We start from the raw sequence: 16,168 nt of genomic DNA on the forward strand, positions 1-16,168 counted from the left end.
CATAACAATGGGGGACTTAAAGACGGATGGTCCAGCAAACATAGAAAAGCAGACAAAGCCGACAAATAGCCCTTAACAGTGGCCACAGCACAACCCTGCTGGGCCAGGAAAAGCGAAACCTGAAGAACATCCGATAAGTGAGCCTTCAAAAGGATCAACAGACCTCCCTCCACACCATTTGACAAATCTAAACCACCTGGTGGAATGAATAGAATTAGTGGAGTGTCGCCTGGACGATAAAATAACATCCACCACATCCGGCGGGAGAGAAGGAACTCGGGTTGCCACGTTCAATCTCCAGGCATGAGAGTGCAGGCTCTGGAGGTGGGGGTGTAGAACCTGCCCCTGCGAGAGGTCTGCCTTGAGAGGGAGACGGAGCGGAGAGTGCGATGAGAGGTGAAGAAGATCTGTGTACCACACCTTTCTTGGCCAATCCGGGGCGATCAATATGACTTGGACCCGGTCTTGGCAGATCTTCCTCAGAACCGGAGGAATCAAGGGTATGGGAGGAAACGCGTAAGGGAGCTGTGAACTCCAATCCAACTGAAACTCGTCCCCCAGCTCTCCCTGCATCGGATACTGGAGACTGCAGAACGGGCAGTGCGCATTCTCGTGGGTGGCAAACAGGTCCAACCGAGGAGACCCCACATCTGGAAGATGTGATGGACCACCTCCAGATGAAGCCGCCACTCGTGATCGGCTGAGTAATGCCGACAGACTGTCTGCACGAACATTCAGCACACCGGCTAGATTTGCAAACACAAATCTGATGGCCCTGAACCCAGGACCAGAGTAGCAGAGCCTCTCGACAGAGGCGATACGATACTACACCTCCGTTTGTTGATGTACCACATCGCGGTAGTGTTGTCCGCCAGGACCTGAACTGACTAACCGCGAAGGGAAGGAAGGAAAGCCTTTAGTGCCAAACATATCGCCCTAATTCCAGAAGGTTGATATGAAGCAACCTTTCCTCTGGAGACCAAAGACCTTTGACCTCCAGAACCCCCAGATGAGCACCCCTCCCTAGAGTGGAGGCATCCGTGATCACTGTGGTCACCGGCAGAGGAGGCTGAAAGGGCTTTCCGAGACACGTTGCCCTGCACACTACACCAAGTCAGCTCCGCTGCAGCGTCTCTGGAGATTCTGACCTTCTCCCCGAGATCTACATTGTGTTGCAACCCCTGCCTGCGGAGGCACCACTGGAGTGCCCTCATGTGCCAGCGTGCATGACTGACCAACAGTATGCAGGAAGCGAACAGACCGAGCAGGCGTAGAACCTTAAGGACTGGAACAACCGCTCTATCGTGAAACAAAGGAATCATCTCCTGAATGTCAAGAATCCTCTGCGGAGGCGGAAACGCCCAACACACAGTAGTGTCCAGTATTGCCCCTATGAACAGGCAGCGCTGAGAAGGAACCAGGTGAGATTTGGGTACATTTATTGGGAAACCCAACTTGAACAACAGTTGCGTTGTTGCTTGCAAATGGCGCAACACCAACTCCGGAGACTCCGGAGACTGTGCTGTCAACAACCAGTCGTCCAGCGAGGGGAAAACAGGAACCCCTGACCACCCGAGTTGTGCTGCTACTACCGCCATCACCTTCGTAAAGACTCGAGGTGCAGAAGTCAGACCGAACTGAAGAACCGCAAACTGGTAGTGTTGCGATCCTACCGTGAACTGGAGATACTTCCGATGAGACTTCAGGATGGGAAGATAAAAATACGCATCCTGCAGATCGATAGACACCATCCAGTCTTCCTGTTGCAGCGCAAGAAGAACCTGAGCCAAGGTCAACTTTTTGACCTTTTCCTGCCTGAAGTAAAGATTCAAAATCCGGAGGTCCAAGATCGGCCTCAATTGACCGTCCTTTTTGGGGATCAGGAAATACCGGGAGTAGGACCCCTGACCCCTTTCCTGCTCCAGAACCACCTCTATCGCACCTTTCTGTAACAAGGTAAGAACTTCCTGCTGCAAAAGCAGCAAGTGGTCCTCTGAACGAGGAGGGTAAGGAGGAGGAAACTCTAAAAAAAAAGGGAGGGTGTACCCATTCTCTACAAGATTTAAAACCCAACGGTCTGAAGTAATCGATTTCCAATCTTGTAGAAAATGGGACACCTGACACCCGCCCCCCTACTCGACCAACATGTTACAAGATGGGGGATCTAGAACTGCTTTCCTGAGGCACCAACAGTGGCGGGAGGAGAAGAAGAGAAGGAGGACTGCTGTCAAGGGGCTCCTCTAAGACGGCCCCTGTTCTTGCCCCTGTACGATTTGTACAAAGGATTCTGCTGCTGGCCCTGTTGAGGTTGCTGGCGGCCACAAAAGGAAGCATCCCTTCCAAAACCATGATACAGCTTGTAGCCGTATCCTCTAGACTGTTTGAAGGCCCAGAGATCTTGCAGTCGCTCTGCTATCCTTAAAGCGTTGTAAAGCAGAGTCAGCTTTAGTGCCAAAAAGTCTCAAACCATCAAAGGGCAAATCCAACAGGGTTGCCTGAACATCAGGAGAAAATCCAGATGACCTCAACCAAGTTTGACTTCTTGTTGCTACAGAAGACCCCATCACACGAGCCACAGAGTCAGCCGCGTACAAACCCGATTGGATAACTTGACGGGCTGCAGCCTGAGAGTCAGAAAGAGCCTCCAGGAAATTATTCCGATCAGCCTCAGGCAACTTTGGAGCCAGCTACTTGACTGAGTCCATAAGAGCATGGATATATCTCCCAAGTAAACAGGTAGCATTAGTGGACTTTAATGCCATACTCGCAGAAGAAAATACTTTCTTTGCCGATTGCTCTTTTTTTTTTCTGAATCCCTATCCCCTGGAATAGTTGGGAATGAAGCAGAAGATTGTTTTGAGCAAGAAGCCTGGACCGCGATACTTTCAGGAGATGGATGCGATGAAAAACTCCGGATCCCCAGGAGCTGGTCTGTACCTCCTTGCAATGGACCTAGAAACTGCTGGAGCAGTCAAGGGTTTTTGCCAGACTTCTAAAATCGGCTCCGTTAAGGCCTCATTAATGGGCAGTAGTGGCTCAGAAACTGCAGCAGGTGTATCTAAAACCTCCGTTAGAATGTTAGATTTCACCTCAGCTGTAGGGGACTGCAGATCAAGCAACTCCGCTGCTTTCCTTATTACAACGTGATAAGGAGCAACATCCTGTAATACTCCAGGCCTAGGAGATGAGAGTTCATACTCAGGGGAATTATTCAATCCACTGGCCTCCTGTAAACCTTCAAACTCGTCCACAGACTCGACAATTTCCCCTTCCTCCTGTTCCGGTCTATATTCCTCCTCTTCAAGCAGCCTCTGCACATCCCTCCTAGAGAGATGACTCAGAATCGGCGTCAGCAGTGCCAGACGCGGCGCCGGTGACGACGGCATCGTTGTCGATGGAGGACCTTCAGATTCTAACCTCGGCGTCGATCAAATTCGAGGCGGCGCCGACTCGACAGCTGAAGGAGTCCAAGGAACCGGAGTGGAAGACCTCGGCGCCGGAAAATGCCCAAGCCGGAGTCGTCAGCAAGAATGGCACGAAGGGCGCCTGGGCATACTGGTGAGTTACACTCAAATTAAAGGTTAAAGGACCCACGGGGCCCGAAGGCGCACCAGATGAGTTAGAGGCTCTGGCAAACATGCTGAACATCGCATTTTTAGGGTCCGTTCCAGGACCAGCAAAAGGGGGATATAGATTTGTACCTTCCTAAGCAGATATCACCCGAGGCTGATCTGGAATTTGCAGAGCCGGTGAAAACAGCAACCGCACATGCGAAGCCACACGAACAGGAGACGGCTCCCTGGGCTACGGAGAATTACTTTTAGCCGGAGAACCTTCAGGCGTCGAAGAGCCTCTCGACGCCAGGGACATCGGAGCCAGAGATTGGACCGGCGTTGCTCAAGAAGGAGTAGGAGATGGAGATACAAAGTCTTTCCTTCTAAGCCGTTTAGCTGGAGAATGCGACCTCGAAGCCTTGTTCTTCGACGAACGGCGCCGAGAACCATGCCTCTTCTTCGACTTCTGGTGTTTTCTCGACTTCGAAGTGCGAGAAGACGACTGCTTCGCACGCTTACGACCCCTCTTCTCCTTTTTGGCTTTGGCTATAAAGAGTTTAGCCTCACGTTCTTGAAGGGCTTTCGGATTCATCTTTATGCAGCTTCAACACCCTTCGATATCGTGATCGTAAGATAAGCACCACAGGCAATTATCATGGGAATCCGTGATCAACTTTTGGCCGCAACATTCCCTGCAGGGCTTGAATCCAGAATTCTTGGAAGTAGCCATCTGAAATCTTCAAGGAAACAAAGTATTCACAAAGAAAATGGAGAGTCCCTAGAAAAACCGTTACGTGTCGACGGCGCGGAAAAAAGGGAACTGATGTCAGCATGCCAACTAGGTCTTCTTATGGCTCCGATGACGTCATACTGAGTCGCAAGGGTAGCCGTGCTATTAGCGTCCTCGTCGACGTGGGAGAGCTACGAAAGAATTTCCACGGAATGCTGGGGCAGAGGGTATTCAAAAGGTGAGGAATCCACAGGCAGAAGTATCCATCAGAAATATATATGTCATGTCAGATGGTATATACATGCTCTTGTGTTGGCATGTCCGGAAGTGGGGTTGAGGCAAAAGATGCCTGGCGCCATCTGTCAGCGCTCCAACGATTATGTTGGGGAACATTGTTCCCTATTCAGTCTGAGGCCTGAAAAGTATTAATTTTTCCAAGTTAATTTTCCATTTTTCCTTTTCATTTTCTTTGGGTAATCCTTTTGCGGAATACACAAACATGCAGTGTAAATAGAGGCTGCCTCCTTTCTTATCAGCATGGTCCTTTGAGGTGATCAGTAAAACAATGCTCTCAAAGTCATTCACAATCTTTCTGCAACACTGTGCTATATGGGTGTGAGACCCGCGTGCCAATACTCTTTTGTCCAAATAATGAAACCATCTGTTTTGTCTTATAAATAACAAAGCCAGCAAACTAATAAGGTAATCTTTGCTTACATTCTTCAATTAATCAGATTACATAGTTGTAATCACGGTTGCATGAAAACCTAATCAAAACGTACAAGGACCAAATATACACAACAAATGAAATTAATCGTATGCTTGCATAGCAACATAGAAATTGACAATATAAAGGCCCATCATTTTTATTACAAAATAGCCCATTAGCCCTATCATAGCTGAACAGTAAAAATATATTCTATCATACCTCGTTCGGCACCTCATTCACAGCAAATGAAAAAGGTCACTCATGTTTGTTTCCATTTATCATCATTAGAGGGCAACAAATTCAAACCAACATACTCACCCCAGACAAATTTCCACTAAGGTGAACTGCAAAAGGTGGCTGCACAAGTGTTCAGCAAAAAAATATGCACTGGGTGCTAACTCGGTGGCAGATGCTCGGCTTGGTTAAGCCATGGTGTAATAAATAAATAAAAAAAACATTCTACATGCCACAGTCAAGAATTTTCCCATTCACAGATGTGATAGGGTTAGGACCTTAAAAGTACTTGGATGTACAAGACCTGGTAATCTTTCAGTCCCTACAAGTCAGTTTATCTACGCTATTCCCTCTACATCATCCTGACAACATTAGTTTTCCCTCAAGGCTGCAAACCAAATAGTGCAGAGATTAACCAGCTGTCTCAGGAGTAAGGTGATGGAACATACGAGTCAACAAAACAGAATTCTAGCCGATTAGCTTGTAAGCATAAGCTGTTAAAATGTTACAGGTCTCCACTCACTGCTACTATTAAAAGAGATTCCCCATTAAGGTTGAAGAAGCTATAGGACTGACAATACTGAAATTACTGCAGCAAATAAGTTTTATTTGCACAAAATCTAGGACAATTGTGTACTGCAGCATGGAGAACATATATATAACTATAAAATAAATACTAAAGAATTTGAACCTCAAGCAGGCACAGGAAGGCACATGCAGAAATGTTATTCCATTTTGCAAGCCTACAGAAAAAGAAGATGAAGCGAACACTACGTAGAAACTAAGCCAAAAAACCTGGAGATAGTGGCAACGATAAAGAACAAATTTCAAAACTGTACATATACTTACATCGTTGTAGTAACCAGCATCCGGCTGGATAGAACGCATATCTCGCTGATCTCTCTGCCACACTCTGTTCTGGAATAATAATAGTATTCTCCGGTCACTACAGAGATTTGAAAATTTGCCATTTACACTACAATAGCTCAACAATATATTGCAGGGGGGCACAAAATAATAGTTCGAGCAGATTGAAGGACTGGGAAGCAAGGGTGATTACCCCAAAAAAATAATGCCACTTATGAGGCACATCATCAATGTAAAGAGGTGCAGTGGATCAGCTCTCATTAGTCAATTTTTCAGGTTTTACTCAGTTTATTAGCTCTCACTCCAGCAAATGGCTGTTGGATGAGTCATAACTTACAGAGTGCTAGGTTTGTATTGACATACACCCATACATCACTCATCAAAAAGAAATACTTTGTGTACAAGATATTTAGGGTAAAACACCTATTCACTCCAGTGGAGCCACAAGGTACCGTCCATACAACATTTGTGTCTGTGAAAGAAATGCTTTATTGGTGCCCATATAACTAAAGGTTGCTGTCATCTGTCACATGGTAATGGAATGGTTGCTAGTGCTCTGCAACATTCTTGTTGCAGCACTAATTTTCCATCATACCCGTCTAGCTATACATCCAGCTACTGAAACACCTATGCACTCATATCTCTGCTAACATCCATCCACCCATATTTTCATCAATATAACTAGCCATCACCTTTACTTCATCATCCACTATAAGAATACAACTACACAACTATGTGTTGTAATTTTCAAAAAACAAATGTTGAACCCAGAGCAAACACCAAAAATGCTAAGTGAATTGGCTTTGCCAAAACTTGATTGTTAATTTCACGGCACTGTGGCAAAATGGGTTCTGCTCATTTAATCCACCAGGATGATTTGCTTTTTCTTCACCAGGTTTTGGACTTATTACTGCGGGGGAGTCTCACTAGTTCTGACACATGGTAAATGGACTGTGCGTGTTTACCGCCAAGGTTTGCCTTTTCAAATAAGGCCTCTGCAACACAGCAAGATTATAGAACACTTGGCTGGTTACACATGAACATGCGCAAACGTGTGAGGGCTGCGAATGTGGGACTGTCGTGCACATCCAGGTAACAGCGCAGATAGCCTGGAGCAGAGGGCACCCTGCAAGGGCAGATGTAGGACTTATATTATTGGGCACTCATAAGTAAACTCAGTATAGCCTAATTATTTTATCTGCAGTGTTGCTGTTATACAGTACCACAATAGAATGAAACGTGTATACCAGATATGAATATGCAAGTCCCAAGCATCTACATGTAAACTTTATGGGTCATCCAGAATTTTCATTTTGCTCAGGATCAGAATCACCCTGCTTAGCCATGTTAATTACACTGCTCCCTAACAGAAGGAACAAAGGCCTTCTCACACAAAGAGTCATTAACAGTGCTTCACTCAGCTCCTGAGGAGGAAGAGGTGAGGATGACAATTTGCATCTGTTAATTAGCTGTCAAACTGTACCAGAGTTGGGACTGCCCAGACCCACTGAAAAAAAGGGTGAAACCCAGACCTCTGGAGTCACCACAGTAGGAGGCTCCACCTTGAGGTTTTTGTGGTAAAGTCTCTGGAAGTAATATCAGTTAGGGGCAGAGCGGAGGGCGTGGCTTCGAGCGTCATGATGGCAGTCACATTCTAGGAGTGCTACAGACCCCTTCGTCATCCACTTGCATCCAAATAGCCATCTGAGACAAGAAATGTCAGCATTGCTTGGTGGGAAGAGGGGCGTTTTAACATCGTACCAACCACGTCCGACGCTCGTCCGCGAGCCTAGGAAGGTAGCCCTGCAGTGTACCCCGGACAGAAGACAACAAGCTGGCGAGCCCCAGTTGAGGCTTGAGACCCACATCACCTGCCGAGATCCCAGGCGAGTGAGGCTGCTCCAGACCGGTACGCCGGAGACCCACCAGACAGACCCAACAACAGATAAGGTTATGGAGACTGTGCCCCCAGGTCGGAGGGAGGGCAGCAGTGGCAACATACATTCTGAATCCGCGCTGCAGCACGAACTCTGCGGTAAGGATGGGTGTCCGACAGGGACATCTAGCAGCGGTCTAGCAAGGGACGGTGGTGCGCTTCACTCCGTAGACACAGACCGGCCCATGACAGGGTCAGGCCCGTGGCTATCGTTCCCAGAGCCCACAACCGTGCACCCATGGAGGCCAAATCGTCCTCACCCCACCTCTGGCGACTGAGAAAGCTGCTCTCAAGAGGCTCAACGAAAGTGATTTGAGGGCTGAGGAGGGACTCTGAGCACAATCTTGGACCACGTATCTCGAGGGCAACACTAGGTCCATGGGCCCGCTGCCATCCAACAGACACGCCTAAATCTGAGACGTTAAGCGCCACTCTAGTCTTCCCTCCTGGATGCAATAGAGCGAGCCTGAGTGACTACTGGCACTGCAGGACTGCTGGCCGGCTTGACCCCAATGAAGCCACTGCGCCAAAGAATAAGCTGGGCGCCACCCTGGCGACCCAGAGGAAAGATGCTGACAAGCATTTCATAACCCCTAGGGTAACCTGAGCTCTAGGGTAGAGCTCTAGGGTAATACACAGTAGAATGGTAGCGTCTGACCATGTGGGGCCCACTTTCACGAGCTGGCACTTGCTGGCAAGGTAGGATGTGAACTATTTGAAGATAGTAACTACAAGTCCCATGCATGTTTTAAGGGTGTTCATCAGAGCTGGCTGGTGAACTCCACTGAAGGCTGAAGAGAGATCATGCAGTTCCAGGGCACAGGATTTTCCATTTAAGAAGGGCTGCGTCAACTAATTCTAGTGCTGCCGAGTCAGTGCCGCAGCATGGTGTGTAGCTTGATTGGTAGTCCTGTAGGAGATTATTATTGCTGAAAAAGCCCTGCAGCTGGGTGGCGACCTGTTTCTCAGTAATTTTCCCTATTAATTGAAGATTGGTAAAAGGGTAGAATTAGAAGAAGAGGTCGGCTGGAATGGGATGGTTTCTTTGGCAGTAGAAGGATCTGACCTGTTTAAATACATCTGGGAATTTTCCTTAGTTTACAAAGACTCTGGATGTGGAGAAGGGGTGTGAGGGTCTCTCCTTGGAACAATTTGGTAATGGAAGAAAGGTGGTTGTCTTCACAGGACATTGCCTTGAGAGAGTTCCAGATATTAGTGAGATACATGTGCGAGACGGGATTCGAGTGGCAACTGTCAAAGATTTTTAGGTCTCGCCTGACCCAGCGCATGCGCTGGTCTGGCGAGACTTTTTGTGAGGGCTCAAAAAAGTGCTATCATGGCCTGCCTAGAGATACAGTGCATGTGCGCAGGCGCGCGCCGCACTTGATCGCGATCACATTCACGGCTTGAAGTTGTCCGTGAGCCAATGCTGGTTTAGTTTCCTACTTGTCTTCCAGCTTTGCTCCTATCTCCAAGTTTAGTGCAGCCCGTTGTCTGTCTCCTTTGCTCCCGCCCCCCACTCGTTGTCTATGTTGACCACCTCCCACGTCCTCCCCCTTTTCTGGGCTTGTGGTGTGTTGAATATGCTACTTACCAGTATGCATCTGTTCTTGGCATGTAGGGCTGCTGACATTCATATCTGTGCATAGATCGCCGCCTAGTGTTGGGTCCGGATGTTTGCACGTTGTTGTCCTGGAAGAGTCTTCGAAGTATCCTGAGATAGGTGACTCCTCCCCTGGACTACAGTGCGCATGGGCATCCTCTCCATCCTCAGATTGTTTTTCGCCATTGTGGCAGTGATGGAGTAGATACAGAAAGTGATGACCATGCTATACAGTAATTGAGAGCTGCAGCTGCTACAGGCGCCGGGGAGGAGGGTGGGCGATATGAATGTCAGCAGCCCTACATGCCAAGAACAGATGCATACTGGTAAGTAGCATATTCAGTTCGAGGCATGTGGGCTGCTGAATTCATATCTGCATAGAATACATAGCAGTACCTCCCATTAGCAGCGGCTACCAGTGCCAGCTGCAGCGGTCTGAAAAAGAGTTTTGAGAACAGCCTGTCCTACAGCTGCCTGCTGTTTTGAGTGTACATCTACACAGTAGTGTTTGGTAAATGTATGTACAGTGGACCATGTGGCTGCTCTACATATTTCCTGTAAAGGAATGTTTCCCAGGAAAGCCATGGACGCCCCTAACTTACGTGTTGAGTGGGCTCGTGGGGGAATCGTTAATGTGCATTTAGCCTTTTGATAGCAAATTTGAATACATTTAACGATCCATCTGGCTATACCTGCTTTGGAAATGGCGTTGCCCTTGTGCTGTGGAGAAAAAGCAACGAAAAGTTGTTTTGTCTTCCTAAAGACCTTAGTTCTGTCTATATAGTACATGAGGGCTCTCTTTACATCTAGTGTATGGAGCATTCTCTCTGCTACATTCTGTGGATTTTGAAAGAAAACGGGCAGTTCAATAGTTTGATTCATGTGGAACTGCGATATTACCTTGGGCATGAATTTGGGGTTGGTGCGAAGTACAACCCTGTTTGCGTGAACCTGTATGAATGGCTCTTGAATGGTTAGTGCCTGGAGTTCACTAACTCTTCTTAAAGAAGTGATTGCCACTAGGAAAGCTACTTTCCAGGTGAGGAATTGAATCTCACATGAGTGGAGAGGTTCGAAGGGTGGACCCATCAGTCGGGTGAGGACCAAGTTGAGGTTCCACACTGGTGCTGGTGGGTGTCTTGGGGGAATTACTCGTTTCAGTCCCTCCAAGAAGGCTTTGATGGCAGGCACTCTGAATAAAGAGAGGTGCTGCCTGTTCTGGAGATAGGCTGCTATTGCGGTCAAATGGATACGTATGGAGGTGTATGCCAGATTGCATCGGTATAGGTGTAAGAGGTAACAGATTATATTTTGAATGGATGCGTCTAGCGGGTTAATGTCATTGTTGTTGCAATAAATGACAAACCTCTTCCATTTAGCTGCATAGCAAGCTCTGGTAGTGGGTCTCCTGGCCTCCTTAATGATCTCCATACAGTCAGGTGGCAGGTTTAGGTAGCCAAACTCTAGGATTTCAGGAGCCAGATTTCCAGGTTCAGCTGTTGCGGATCTGGGTGCTGAATTTCTCCATGGTTCTGCGTCAAAAGCGCGGGTTTGATCCGCAGCCTTTGATGCGGCACCACGGAAAGTTCCAGAAAGGTTGTGTACCATGGCTGGTGTGCCCATGTTGGAGCAACCAGGATGGGTGTCAATGAGTGTTGTCGCAGTTTGCGTGCCACCAGCGGTATCAATGGCGCTGGGGGAAAAGCGTACGCAAATCTGCCGGACCAGTTCATCCAGATCGCATTGCCCTGCGACTGTGGATGTGGGAACCTGGCGGCAAAGCTTTGGCATTTTGCGTTTGTTTGTGGCGAATAGGTCTATCTCTGGATGACCCCACTGTTGGAAGTACGGTTGGAGTACTGATGGGTGCAGCTCCCACTCGTGCATCTGGTGGCTGTGTCTGCTGAGCAGATCCGCCATCTGGTTGTCCTTGCCGGGGAGGTGTTCCGCCATGAGGAATATGTTCCTCTGAATGGCCCACTTCCACATGCTCTGAGCCAGATGAGACAACTGTGGAGAGTGTGTTCCTCCCTGCTTTTGTATGTAGTACATGGCAGTCATGTTGTCCGTCCGGATCAACACGACCTTGTTGCACAGGTGTACTTTGAATGCCTTCATGGCTAGGAAGATTGCCATCAGTTCCAGAAGGTTGATGTGCATCTTCTTTTGTTGTGTTGTCCATAGTCCCTGCACTGTGTAATTGAGTACATGGGCTCCCCATCCCTGGAGAGACGCGTCCGCTGTCAGTATTATTTGTGGAATAGGCTCTTGGAACGGTCGGCCCTTGCAAAGGTTTTGTGGATTCCACCAATGCAGAGTTGTATGCCCGACCGGTCACCAACACTAGGTCTTTCAACGGTCCTTGAGCCCGATTCCACTGACGTGCTAAGCACTCCTGAAGCGGGCGCATATGTAGTCTCGCGTGTGGGACTATGAAAATGCAGGAGGCCATCATGCCTATCAACTGCATGAACACTCGCGCAGGAAGGAAGTGTTGGGGTTTGAACTTTGAAATCAGCATTTGCATGCTGCTGATCCTCACTAAATTTGGCTGAGCTGTGGCTGCCAGAGTGTCTATGGTCGCACCTAGGTACTGTTGTACGTGTGCGGGTTGGAGATGTGATTTTGGGTAATTTAGTGAGAATCCCAGACTGTGAAGGAGCTGAATGGTGCGGGACATGTGGCTGGCACATTGCTGGGCTGACTTTGCCTGAACAAGCCAGTCGTCCAGGTAAGGGTAGACGTGAACGTGTTGCCTCCGTAGATGTGCAGCCACGGTAGCTAGGCACATTGTGAAAACTCTGGGTGCTGTTACTCCGAAGGGGAGGGCTTTGAATTGATAGTGCTGACCCTGAATGGTGAACCAGAGATATTTTCTGTGTGACGGGTGTATGGGTATGTGGAAATACGCATCTTTGAGGTCTAGCGTGGCTAGGAAATCTCCCTGCCGGAGGAGTGGGAGAACCTGCTGCAGAATGAGCATGTGAAAATGCTCTGAGAGAATGTAGTGGTTGAGGGGTCTCAGGTCTAGGATAGGTCTGAGTGACCCGTCCTTTTTTGGTATTAAGAAGTACTGAGAGTACACCCCTGTTCCCTGCTGGTGTACGGGCACGACCTCTATTGCGCCTTTTTTCAGCATACTTAGCACCTCCTGCTGTAATAACGCTAAGTGCTCTGAGGACATAGGACGGTGCCTTGGCGGTATGGTGGGTGGAGTGGAGGTTAATTCGAGACAGTAACCGTGTTGGATAACATCTTTGACCCACCTGTCTGTGGTGATGGAATTCCACGTGGACAGGAACCGCTGGAGTCTCCCCCCGACAGGTGTTATGTGGTCGGGGGGGAAGGGAGAGGGCGTCACTGTTTGTTCTTGGGGGAGGACCTGGTATTGCCGTAACCACGTCCTCTGCCCTTGGTGCTGGAGCCACGATATCCACCTCGGGTGTTTTTATCGTAGGAACTCTGTGTGCCCCCTTTATTGTAGGTTTGCTGTGCCCCCTGTCCTCTACCTGCACCTCTATTTCCGGGGCGACGAACTGAGCCACTACGAAATGTCTGCGTTTGCAGAGCCCCCATTGACTTCGCAGTGTCCGTGTCTTTTTTTATCTTTTCTAAGGTGGAGTCAACCTCCGGTCCAAATAAGTAGTCGGGGTTGACCGGCTGATTGAGGATGTTATTTTGGACCTCAGGTTTGAATCCGGAGATTCGTAACCAGGCGTGTCGTCGTAGCATGACGCTAGTGTTTATTGCCCTTGCAGCAGTGTCTGCGGCATCCAGTGCACACTTGATGGATGCGTTTGTGAGCAGTTGTCCCTCCCTGATTAGGAGCTCCGCTGCCTCTTTGTACTCGTCTGGCAGGTGTTGGAGTAGGGTCTCTAATGTGTCATAGTGTGAACGGTCGTAGCGAGCCAGGAGGGCCTGTGTATTGGCGATGCGCCATATGTTTGCTGCCTGGGCTGCAATCCGTTTGCCGGAGGTTTCTAGAACCTTGGACTCTTTGTCCGGGGGAGGAGCATCACCAGTTGTCTGAGAGTGTGCCCGTTTGCGAGCATTGGCAACTACAATGGAGTCCAGAGGCAACTGGCTCCTAATGTACGTGGGGTCCCCAGGTGTGGGTTTGTATTTTTTCTCGATCCTGGAGTTTATGACCCGTGCCCTGGTGGTTTCTTTGAAAATGTCCTTTGTTGGCTTGAGGACACCTTTTAACATGGGCAGAGTTTTTACAGTCCTCTCGGAGGATGCGAAAGTGTCCACCAAGAAATCATCCTCGATAGTGTCTGAGTGGAGTTGCACTCCATGATTGGCTGCGGCACGTTCAATGAGGGCGTTGAATGCAGCAGTGTCCTCTGTGGGGGACGTTTTTGCGCCATAAAGTTGCGTGTCCTGTGTATCCAGAGCGGCACCTGGCTCTACGGGGTCATCCCAGACTTGATCAGGGTCTTGCTGGCCCTCAGGGTCCATGTCTTCGGGGTAGGTGGCGTCATTACCCATGTAGTCCTCCACTGCATCCGTGTCGGAGTGCGTTGGAGAGAATGATGGATCTGTGTAAGAGGTGTGGATGCGTTCATAGAGAACTGGTTCCGATTCCGCCGGCATTTTTTGTTTTAGCGGGATCCTATAAGAGTCCAAAGCGTGCCCTGAAGTGATCTTCCGCTTTCGGAGCATAAGCCTGCCGGTGTCGGCATCGATGAAGTGGGACGGCGATGTCCCAGTAGTCGAGTGTTCGGTAGATGGGGACCTTGTCTGTGTAACGCGGGTTCTGATTTCAAACATTTTCGGCGCCGTGGATGGCGGCAGACCAAAGGTGATGTTGGCCGGTGCCGAAGGTGCCTTCTGTGCCCGTGTCGGTTCGGAGCCCGACGAGGTCTGGAGGGCTGCCTTTTCCCTGATGCGTTGCAAGGACGCTGCCACTTGTTGCACCTGGAATGCCGATGGGTCTTTGGCGCCGATAGGTTCCGTAGAGGCAGGTGTGGACTTCTTCGAAGTCACCGGGTCATCGAGCCGAGGAGGGGTAGGAGCCGACGACGGCGATGAATGTACCTTAGTCGCTGCCTTCGAGGTGGATAGCGATGCAGTGGCCATTTTCACCTTGATGGCTGGTGCAGATTGCTTCGGTGCCGGGGGCCTTGGCGCTTTGACGGTACCGATGGATTTCCTTTTTGGGTCGGCGCCGACATCGGCTGCAGCGAGTTCGGCACCGAAGTCCCGTTTGGTGCGGTCGGAGCCGACGCGTTTGGCTGGCGTCGAAGGTGTGGTGGTCCTCGAGCCGACCAGTGTCAGTTTCACTTTCGGTTTCTGTTGAACCGGTGCGATGATTGGTTTCGGTTTCGTGGTAGGGAAACCAGTCTTTGTAGGTAACAATGGCTCTTGCTGAATGTCCGTGGCCGGGCCAGAGGGCGGGGCTGAGGAACTGCGGGATTGGTCTTGGGTAATGCCCGAAGGCGATCCCTCGACCGGAGCCGTCGACTGACTTATTGGGATATCCTCTATTTGGACAGGTAGGCCTTGCTCCTCACCGGAGCTACCTTCTTCGGCCCCTAAGGCCTCATCGTAGTCTCCTACCTCATCGTCGGCTTCTTCCCTGTGAAAAAGCTCTTCCTCGACATCTTCCGATCGGGAACCGATTTCGGAAGTGGGGCTGGAGGGTGTATTTTCCACGCTTTCGACATCTACATCTTCGTCCTCGGTGCTGAAGATGTTGGTCGGTGCCGCTTGCTGCGCTTCCAGTCGCGCGGCTCGTCGATTCTGTTGAGTCTTCTTGGATCGGAACCGGGCACAGGCCATGCATTTCGATTCGTCATGATCCGGTGAGAGGCATTTGTTACACACCGGGTGGACGTCGATATGGGGGTATTTGGCGTGGCAAACAGGACACCGCTTGAATGGGGTCCTTGATTCCATCGTCGAAGTTCGGTCGATGGTCGGAGTTAAAGGATCCGAAAAGTTGTTAAACTCGCGAAACTAGTCTGTAAACTGTCGATACCGATCGGAAACAGTACCGTCGAAAACTAAAGGCCTTTTGGCCTGAAACTAGATTTTCCTAACTTGAGTCAAGATAAGCACATCCGAACCCAATGGCGGAAAAAAACAATCTGAGGATGGAGAGGATGCCCATGCGCACTGTAGTCCAGGGGAGGAGTCACCTATCCCAGGATACTTCGAAGACTCTTCCAGGACAACAACGTGCAAACATCTGGACCCAACACTAGGCGGCGATCTATGCACAGATATGAATTCAGCAGCCCACATGCCTCGAACTTTTGTTTACTGAATGTTACTTTTTTGCGGTAGGGCAGTATGTGATCTCACGTCCACTTAGAAAGATTGAGTTGTTTTGCGCCCAAGCTCTTTCAGTAAGGTGTTGAACCGAGCGAGAATGGATGGCTACAGTATATTTATAGGCAGAACCCATATGCACAAGACCACAGGGACAAAAGATCCAAGAGTTGAGGCTGTGCAGGGCCCCTCTCCTTCCTAATGCATGTAATATTTGCCTGGATTGAAAAAAAGTTTAGTCAGTGACTAACTTCTTCTG

General features: G+C 49.3%; 1 protein-coding gene across 1 annotated transcript in view; it reads right to left on the minus strand.

Moving 5' to 3' along the window:
• WDR33 (WD repeat domain 33) overlaps positions 1–16,168 on the minus strand; it is a 1,021,886-nt gene that overhangs the window by 842,291 nt on the left and 163,427 nt on the right. The window contains exon 3 of the mRNA XM_085634920.1: positions 6,077–6,145. Coding sequence (XP_085491046.1) covers positions 6,077–6,145 — 69 coding nt within the window. The remainder of the gene's footprint in view (positions 1–6,076; positions 6,146–16,168) is intronic.

This window comes from Triturus cristatus, chromosome 11 (assembly GCF_964204655.1).
Source record: "Triturus cristatus chromosome 11, aTriCri1.1, whole genome shotgun sequence".
NCBI lineage: Eukaryota > Metazoa > Chordata > Amphibia > Caudata > Salamandridae > Triturus > Triturus cristatus.